At 28.2% G+C, this 10776-nt stretch overlaps 1 protein-coding gene across 1 annotated transcript in view; it reads right to left on the bottom strand.

Moving 5' to 3' along the window:
- Positions 1-10776, bottom strand: part of LOC111620058 — a 59812-nt gene that overhangs the window by 18537 nt on the left and 30499 nt on the right. The window contains exon 5 of the mRNA XM_023361901.1: positions 4985-5172. Coding sequence (XP_023217669.1) covers positions 4985-5172 — 188 coding nt within the window. The remainder of the gene's footprint in view (positions 1-4984; positions 5173-10776) is intronic.

Raw genomic sequence — 10776 nt, 5'->3', positions numbered from 1 at the left:
ATATACATATGATAGTCAAAAATAAACCAAACTTTTAATATTATGTTAATAGTACAAATATTTATAGATCATATTCAAAAGAAAAAACCTACAGCCAAATATTTCTTCAAAATGTATACCATTTATTAAAGCAGTTTTGCATCTCATTTTGTGTTACCTCCTTGAGGGCAATTATTGCAGCACTTTTTATTTCTTCTTCTGATTTGAATCTGCAACTCTTCAATAGAGCTTTCATTTTGAAGGCATGAAAGTCCGTGAGTAAGGAAGATATGAAAATACAGGCATCTGGTGTTTTGCAAGAGGTTTGCTAAGTAGAAGTGTGTAATGTATCAGGATGTTGTGATGGAGAACCTAGCTTTTTTACTTGCCTGAGATAAGGCCATTTTTGTCTTATTTTTGTAGGCAATCAAGAATATCACTATAGTACTCTTTGTAAATGGATCTAATGGAATAAATACAATGCATTAGGGCTTTCACATCAAAAAGGCATAAGCATGACTTTCTTTTAGATCTGTTGACATGCTGGTGTATACAGTAAGACCCACTTAATGCAGGAGATACGTTCCTAGATGGCAAAGCACTAAACAAAACAGCATTAAACTAGGTCATTTTAACATAGAGTAAATAGGGATGTGAACATGCAACCAAAAATAAACAAATTTTACTTTAAGTTATTTTTATATTAATTTGTATAATAATATATGTTAAATAACACACAAATATGCATACAGAAATGTAAAGTTCATTTTTTGTGATGAAGGTCCTAATTTTTCTGAAATTCTTGCTTTTGCAATAAAGTTGTGAAGTTTCCTTTGTTGCTTTTTTCTTTCCTTAAGCAAATGTTGGTAGTGGAAGATGCCTCGTTTTGCTTTTGCACTCCTTTCAAAATCTGGTTCATTTGCTACAATTTGATCAATGATTTCGGTTAACTTACCAAACTTTTACTAAGGAAATCTGTAGAGAAATTCTTTGGGTTCTTAGTTTTCAGAATCTTTATTTTCCAGTTCCACATAAATTCCTTGTTCTGCCAGTCCCTGAAGGTCATCATTGGTAAGGCTCTCACCAGAAACCTGCTGTAACTCCTCAATATCCTGCTCATCTACATCTCCTAGTCCTGCTGTATCGATTAGGTTAAGTCTGGTCAACCTAATAACACAGTGATAGGTCTTCTCGTTGAGAATTCTTGGATACCTTCAGCCATAACTTCTTCCACACTTCGTTCGTGCATTTATAAGTTAATTCTTGCCAAATAAAGTCGATATTTCCTATGGCATCCATGATGTTATATTTTTCAAAAATTGCACCAAACAAACATAGATTTAAAGAAAGTAAGCCTTTTTGCCACCTTTTGCTCATTGGTTTGTGTTCACAAATAATTGTATTATATACAAATCAATGAAACACTGCATTAAATCAGCATAAATTTTGAGCTTTTTTTAGGATTCAAGCAGACCGCATTATATCAAATCAGCGTTAAGCAGGTAGCAGAATCTTACTGTACAATAATACACATGTTTGTTCTTAAAACAATTGTACCAATTAGCTGTATAATAAATAATGTAAAAATTTTTGTTTTTATAAAAGATTAAGTTCACTAAAGTATAAAAAGAGATTACATAGGATTTTTTTTAAAAGTGCTATGTAAAACTTTTATAGTTGTAATTTTTAACAAATTCTCCAATACCTTATTTGCTAAGAAAAACTTTAATCCTTCATGAATGTTTCTGACTTGCTCTACAAGTTATCTTCAAGTGTAAAAATATACATTAACTGTTGTAAATCAAACATCCTCAAAATAAACATTTTCAAACATTGGGACAAAATTTACATACAAATCTTGGGATATATATATATATATCAAGCATGCAATGCTATAATGTTGTAAATGCCAAAAAAGAAATTTTTTCAGGAGAGGGGTAAAAAATACTTTCTAATGAATGAATTAATTTCAATTTTACAATAAAATGTTAAAAAATGCACTAGGTCACACATTCTCTGGAATATCAAAATGATGTAAATATAAACCATAATGTTTTAAGTGCCAAAATTCACATGAATTGCACTCTGGCACTTTAAACATTATATCTTCACATAAATTCATCTTAAAAATACAGCCACTTACAGGGCCAATATCGCCACAATATTCTTTTGCGGCACTAAACATTGCATTTAGAATTCAATTCTTAAATAAAAGTTCAGATTTTGCCAATTGTTTTTGGATGGATTATCGATGAAAACTGAAGTATCACTGTATAATTCATTTCGATAATTGAATTTTTAAATAACCTTGTTATTTTGTTTTTCAATGAATTTCATATTTTTTCTACACAATATATACATTCTTATTTACAGAAAATAATATATTACTCTAGCACATTCATATATTTTTCTGTTCTTTTACTGACTTTTTCATAAATACATATAACATTTTTTGTATCATTAAAAACTTCCATATTTTAATAAATTTTATGTAATATTTTAATGTTAACTGCTGATAAACAAAGCATGCTTCCTTACAATCAGTACTGGAGAGTTGCTTTATTATTGATTTAAAAATTGTTTCAATTACTAATGTAATGTAGTTATTTAAGCATTAAAAACAGTTATAAAAATTAAAACTTCAAATTTATATGATGAGCTTAAAATCTGAAAGATTCATTGGATGAACAGTTTAATATTTAAAATGCATTTTAAATCATATATATTTTTGTCCCCTTAAGTAGTGATTTAAGCTATAAATAAAAATCTTACAAATTGAAAATGCTTGAATATTTAAAGATTGTAAATTTACATTAATTATAAATATATTTTATTGATCATTACCTGGACACAGATGTCCACAGGAGTAATTCATATCTCTACTTTCTTGGATTTATACAAGAATCTCAAAGTAGTCTCTCTCTCTTTCTGCTATTCTCCAAACAGATCCATTTTGCAAAATCTTAAACAAATTTAGCTGCTAACTGAATATATCATTAGTATATTCAAATATGAATCATAAAAATATGATGCTTTTTATAAATTACACTCACAAAACAAAAATTTTGATTATCCAGGGAATTGTCATATCCATGCCATTCTCATTTAATTTATGAAGAAATCAACTTTTTCTATGGTCTCTGGAAGTGTTATCTTTATGAAATTTAAGACTAGAAAAAGGATAAATTCAGAAATATCATCATTTTCTTAGTTTATATTCAGAAATTTCAACCTCAAATTTTTTCACATCTTTTCTTAACAATTATCAAGAAAATAAAGTTGGATAAAAGAAATATTGATTTCTCTGGAGAATCAGATCTATATTAATTCAAAACAGCTTCATTATATTTTTCTAATTAAACTTGAATGTTTATTCATAAATGTGATATCTTTCTAATAAATCAATGATTAATTTTACTTTTAAAAATGAAATAAATAATTTGAGATTACAATTACACAAAAAAAAAAAAAAAAAAGAAAGAAAGAACAAAATTGTTATTTGAATTGGTAAATAACCATAAAATTTGGGTACATTAAATAAAACAATTTTTAAAAATATCATCATTATGCAGTTTGATTAATAGTCATACTTAGAATGATAAAAATTAATATTTGTTCATTTGATTTTATTTCAATCCATAATATATATTTAAAAAAAAAAACGAACACTTTCTAGTATGTCTGTGAAATCAAGTGGTTTAATATATTATACAGTGAAGTTTTAATGATTTATAGCCATTATATATATTTTAACAAACAAGATTGTAGATTTAATAATGATGCAAGATGTTACAAATCTTTTATATCAATGATTTGATTTCATATTTGCAAGACATTTGCATGTTTTGCACAATATCTGAATACTTTAACAAAATTAAGAAAAACAATTTTAATTAATATTATGGTTACAATGTAACTAATTATTTTAAATTTATTTTCCACTTCTCATAACTAAAATTTAGTGAACTAGTTTTAAAATTTTTCATATCAACATTCATGTTGTTTCTTAATAGAAAATTTATTAGTTTTCTTACATAAAATAGGAGTGCAGTTTTTTAATTAAAAAAACATTAATATCCTTGTGTCATAATCTATGTATGATTCAAATATGAGATAGATCTTTAGATCAACAATACAGTCACTCTGTAAATTTAAAATCAAATTCTATTCTAGATATCTTGTAAGTCAATTCAATCACAAATAAAAAAAATCAGCAAGTGCTTTCAATTGATTGTTATCAATACTAGAATTTTGTATGAAGTAATAATGATAATAATAAAACAAAACTTAATAGTCTGAATCAATTGATTGTAAGCTGTAGAACGACTGTATTGCAATCTTTAGAAAATTATTCAAGTTATTTTATATTAAATAATATTTTAAATTAATTTATTATTTTAAGTAAAAAATATTTGGTGGTTTATGAATTTAAAGTTAATTCACAGATACAGTATATTTATAGAAGTTTACTGATATAAGGGTCCAGTTATAAACTCCGTAATGTAACTGTACCCATAGCTATAAGCGTATCCGGATAAGGCTGTACCTTATTCCGTAAGAAAAGTTTGGATCGATCAAACTTTTATAGTAGGGATACAGAGAATTGACCACTGCACATGCGCTAAGTTGCCATCAGTTGATGTACAATCGGAATTTGTGCTGGAAGCAACCGACGAAACTTTGACAAATTGATCGAAATGTAACTTTTGACCGACAATGATGCTTTTGAATAATATAAAATTTTAAGGTAAAAATTACTTTGGTCATAAAAAATAAAAAAATAATAAAACAAATAAATAATTATACTGTTAGATCTGGCAATAACTACCAATGATTTTGCGCATGCTCACAATGGACTGCTTCGTAAACCGTAAAAAAGTTTGTTATAGAAATCCAGTGTAGCAAACATTTACGAACACAGATACGGTTACATTACGGAGTTTATAACTCGACCCTAACTTTAAAACACATTATTAAAAATAATAATTTTAATAAAATTACTCACTGAAATACTGTAAGTTCGTCATTAACTACAAGATCAGATTTTTTCAGAAAGCTAATTAATACATTTGTCTCTAAACTCCCAAAATCATCCATGTCAGCAACTAATTCAAAATTCCAAGTAATAAAATTGCTACAAGCAGTATAAATAGGAATATGGCCACAATTTAATGTATATTGAAGCCACGAAACCTGAAAATGTAATAAAAATAATAAAAATCTTGTAATCTTGTCAATTACAAGCAAATCAGATGATTACATAACTTTTAATTATTTCATTTTTAAAATAAAAGTTTATGTAAAATTAAATCTACATGTAATAGTTAAAAATCCTCCAACCTAAGCATTGTCAAGAAAAAAAATATTAATTTTAATCTATTCTATTTATAAGCTCTAGTGCAAAGATATTCATAAGAGTGGAATCGCACAGCAGTTACATTCAGGCCTACAACTGCATATCCTCTTGCTATTCTGGGTTTGACTCTTCAACTTTTTTCAATAATTTTTTTTAAACTTCCTTTTTTATTTTTGAGAGAAAGGTGGGTTACATTTTTCCACTACTGAATTCTTTATTTTTGCATTATTTTAGTAATTTACAGATATATTTTGATTCTCTAGATCAGTAGTTCTCAACCTTTCTGAAGCCATGAAACACCATACATATACTTTTCATTACACGGAGCATTAGCATCAACATACTCAAAAATTTTTAAGCAATTCCATGTTTACTATTCTCAGGAAACAATAAAGCAGTAAACTAATAAACTTTAATATATTGAATAAAATAAAAACATGGAATTGTCTACGAATATAGCAATGGGAATAAATTTGAATAAAAACTTTAAACTCTCTTCTTTCATGGAACATTCAAGGTAAGTTTGTGGAACACTGGTTAAGAAGCACTGCTCTAGATGCTTTATGGTTCTCTCATTTGACTTACAATATACTTTCATTGTATTTTTGCAAAGTTTCCAATAGCATAAGTAAACATTAACCATAAATTAAAGGAACTGAAAATATTCTATTAAGCTGGGAGTTGAAGATGTCCTAGCTGTATTAAAACTTACACCAACTTATAAATGGAAATCAGATATAGACCTTATTACAGTTTTTAAGTTTTGAGTGTGGGTTAATCATGAATACCTTATTTCAAGTTTCAATTTGTCTTTGGACAAATTCAAGTATCTGAAAACTTTGTGTATAACCATTAAAAAATTTACTAACTTTTATTTAATAAGTAAATTACTAAAAATGCAAACATTAATAATTCAGAAGTGAAAAAATGCAACCCATCTTAAGAAAAAAAAAATAATAATAATAAAATCAAGACTCAAACCCAAAACAGCCAGGGGATATGCACTCATAACACCAGAAAACCACTACACCAACCATTCTTATAACTGTGTTTGCAATAGAATGTATAAATATAATAGCTTAAAATTGGTTCCTTTTTTCCTGAAAATCTTAGGATTGAGAATTTATTATTATTATATATCAGTTTAATTTCACTTAAACTTTTATTTTAAATACAGTAGAGCATCGATTATCCGAAAGAATTCCAGGCAGCAAATTTAAATTTTCGCCAGTGCTGTGGCGCTGNAGTTAATTTTAGCATTTTATTAAAAACGGCATATTGAAACTTGTACACGATAACTCTGCTGTTTCATTTTCGTTGGCCCACCCTGTATAAAGAATAGGCTTGTGTGAAAATCCACCACTACCATTATGAAACATAGACATTACAAAATTAAAGAACAAATTGCATTCTTTTTAAGTTCAATAAAAAACAAGGGCAATTTGGCTAAAATAAAGAATTGGCCTTTAAAATAAAAGATGTCTGGCTACACTAACAAAGACTAATGGATAATGAAAGTTTTACTGTACCATACCCAGATATTTTATATTAAACAATTGTTTAGCAGCAAGTTATTTCAACTCTGACTGACTGGTTAATTACAATTTATTTATCCAAAGAAATCTATACTAAAGACAGGCTTATATCTTGTACGGTAGTGATTTCATTGTTACTATCCTACTGAAGTGATGTCATTCAAACCCTAATTTACAGACATTTAATACACGTGTCTAGACAGTTGACCGACAGACATTTGGCAGACAGACAATTCACCAGACAGACATTTGGCCAATAAACAATTTTCCGAACAAGCATTTGAACAAGACATATTTAATCAAATGGACATTTCATTGACTGGTCATAACTATTTTTGTAGCAAAAATAGTTATGACCAGTCAATGAAATTAATTACAGCAACAAATGTAAAACAAATAAAAAATGACTTATGACTTGATTTTCAGCACCTTCAAGCAGATTAGATTTTAATCCTATCTCAGTCACCATTGACTACGAAAGAGTGACTCTTAACAGCATTACATCATGTTTCCAAAATGCAAACATTTTTTGGCTTGTTTTTTCCATTTGGGGCAGTGCTTGGAGAGAAATACAGTACTTAGGTCTACAGACTTGATATAATGATTCAATTAATACAATCATCATCAAATCTTTTCAAGCATTAACATTTGTGCCAATAAGTATGTTGCTGAAACCTTCAAGGAATTAGTCTCAACATTAGATGAGGAAACTGACAAATTTCTATCAGAGTTTCTAGGCTACTCTGAAGCAACATGGATTGGTTTTATACATTGTGGAAGATGACGAAGGCCAAGAGCCAAGTATTCGAGCCAAGTATTTGGAACACATTAGAAAGAACAACACAAGGTTTTCCATGGACTACTACCTCTTTAGAAGGATGACACAAAGGGTTTGAACAGAGAATGAGAATCACCCATCCTTCTGTTTGCCATCTAGTTTCAAAACTATGAAAAGAACAGTCAGATTGGGAGTTGACAATCAAGATGGTAATGTCAGGAGTTGAATTGAGAAAATCAAAGTAGTACCAGATATTAAATAAAAGGCTGATGTCTATCATTGAAAAATGTGAGGTGTATCCCAAAATTCATTTTTGAAAGCAATTGCCCAAAATCTTTATATTGAATGTTTTAAAAAATTTTTATAGTATTTTCTGCAAAGCAAACATTGTACATTAATTTTAATATGTATAATAAACTGTTTAAAATCAAACTATGATATTATCCTTATCTTTATACTTTACTTTATAAAGTAGCTACAACAAAACAATTTTGAAAAAAGAATTACAAATAATAAAACACCAAAAGTGAATTCGTTCAGAAATCCACTCGGCAAAATGTTTATCAGTCAAGTGTCTGGGTACCTTAATACATTGTAGATCTATAAAAGAATCATAGATCCTTTTTATAAAAAGTACACAAACATTAAGTCTTTTTTCACAAGTGAAGGTCACAGGTTGCTATGCACATTTTTAAATAAAATGCTATTTATTAAAAAGCTGGTAAAGCCATGAATAGGCAATGCACAAAGAAAAAACTTGAAAAGAAATACATACTTAGTAAATAAGTAATTTGCCTGAAAATCTTAATGCCAACTGTGGCAGCTCAGTCAGTAGTGACTATAGGATATTAAAAACTTCAATATTTTGTCTTTAGTTAAAATCTAATGTGCTATTATTTTTTATCTTTTGTTGTTCTATGTTTCAACTTTACATGTGAAAATACAATTAAGATTATTAAACAATAATAATTACATTTTTACACATACCTTTGATAATTCACAAGTCAGACTCTGATTAGCAAGAGTTTGAAACCATAGAAACACAGAACAAGAGCAAAAGATAAAAGAAAAATTGCATGTTTAATTTTAAATAAAGACAAAATATTAAATTTATAAACTATTGTAAAACAAAAAGTACTTTATTTGATTAAATTTGATTAGAAAACCAAGAGGTTAAAATGCAAGTCAGAGAGTCAGAATCTACAGGCGTTACTGACCAGGTCACAAACAATTGTCCAGATTGTCAGTCAAATTACTTACTACATGTATATTTCTTTTCGTGTTTTCTCTTTTTGTATTACCTATTCATACAAATGACTTTATCTGCCTGTAAAGGGCACCAAGTTAATTTTAGCATTTTATTAAAAACGGCATATTGAAACTTGTGGCTTTTCCTTGTTAGTAATAAGATATAATGTCTCTTATTAATGTTAATTATGATTTATTAATAATATTTAACTTCAAATCGTTTGGCTTAAATATTTTAAAATTTTAAACAAAAGTCATTTTAAATATAATCAAGCAAGTACAACAGAGCCCAATTAACTAAAGTTCAGCATTATCTGAGTAGAAGTGTAAGTGAAATATGCCATTTTTTCTTACATGGTAATTTATAAAAGAAAGTTCAAAACAATAACACATTACAGTATAAAATGATTTGTTACTCTACCTGTTATCATTTAACCTCAATGTGAAACAAACCATTCACATTAAAATTTAAATACAGTAAGACCCTGCTTAATGCGGGGGATGTGTTCCTAGACAACAAAGTGCTAAGCGAAACAGCACTAAATGAGGTAATTTAAACAGAGTAAATAGGGATACAGGAACATGAGACCAAAAATAAACAAATTTTACTTTAATTTTAAGTTATTTTTATATTAATTTGTATAATAATATATGTTAAATAACACACAAAAATATGCATACAGAAATGTAAAGTTCATTTTTTGTGATGAAGGTCCTAATTTTTCTGAAATTCTTGCTTTTGCAATAAAGTTGTGAAGTTTCCTTTGTTGCTTTTTTCTTTCCTTAAGCAAATGTTGGTAGCGGAAGATGCCTCGTTTTGCTTTTGCACTCCTTTCAAAATCTGGTTCATTTGCTACAATTTGATCAATGATTTCGGTTAACTTACCAAACTTTTACTAAGGAAATCTGTAGAGAAATTCTTTGGGTTCTTAGTTTTCAGAATCTTTATTTTCCAGTTCCACATAAATTCCTTGTTCTGCCAGTCCCTGAAGGTCATCATTGGTAAGGCTCTCACCAGAAACCTGCTGTAACTCCTCAATATCCTGCTCATCTACATCTCCTAGTCCTGCTGTATCGATTAGGTTAAGTCTGGTCAACCTAATAACACAGTGATAGGTCTTCTCGTTGAGAATTCTTGGATACCTTCAGCCATAACTTCTTCCACACTTCGTTCGTGCATTTATAAGTTAATTCTTGCCAAATAAAGTCGATATTTCCTATGGCATCCATGATGTTATATTTTTCAAAAATTGCACCAAACAAACATAGATTTAAAGAAAGTAAGCCTTTTTGCCACCTTTTGCTCATTGGTTTGTGTTCACAAATAATTGTATTATATACAAATCAATGAAACACTGCATTAAATCAGCATAAATTTTGAGCTTTTTTTAGGATTCAAGCAGACCGCATTATATCAAATCAGCGTTAAGCAGGTAGCAGAATCTTACTGTACAATAATACACATGTTTGTTCTTAAAACAATTGTACCAATTAGCTGTATAATAAATAATGTAAAAATTTTTGTTTTTATAAAAGATTAAGTTCACTAAAGTATAAAAAGAGATTACATAGGATTTTTTTTAAAAGTGCTATGTAAAACTTTTATAGTTGTAATTTTTAACAAATTCTCCAATACCTTATTTGCTAAGAAAAACTTTAATCCTTCATGAATGTTTCTGACTTGCTCTACAAGTTATCTTCAAGTGTAAAAATATACATTAACTGTTGTAAATCAAACATCCTCAAAATAAACATTTTCAAACATTGGGACAAAATTTACATACAAATCTTGGGATATATATATATATATATATATATGTGTGTGTATGCATGTATGTGTAATATGTACCAATTTTACAAATTCATCATAATACCATAAT

The sequence above is a fragment of the Centruroides sculpturatus genome, unplaced genomic scaffold (genome assembly GCF_000671375.1).
Source record: "Centruroides sculpturatus isolate CEXI.00-Female unplaced genomic scaffold, Cexi_2.0 scaffold12, whole genome shotgun sequence".
Classification (NCBI taxonomy): domain Eukaryota; kingdom Metazoa; phylum Arthropoda; class Arachnida; order Scorpiones; family Buthidae; genus Centruroides; species Centruroides sculpturatus.
This window is presented reverse-complemented; position numbering and strand designations above follow the sequence as displayed.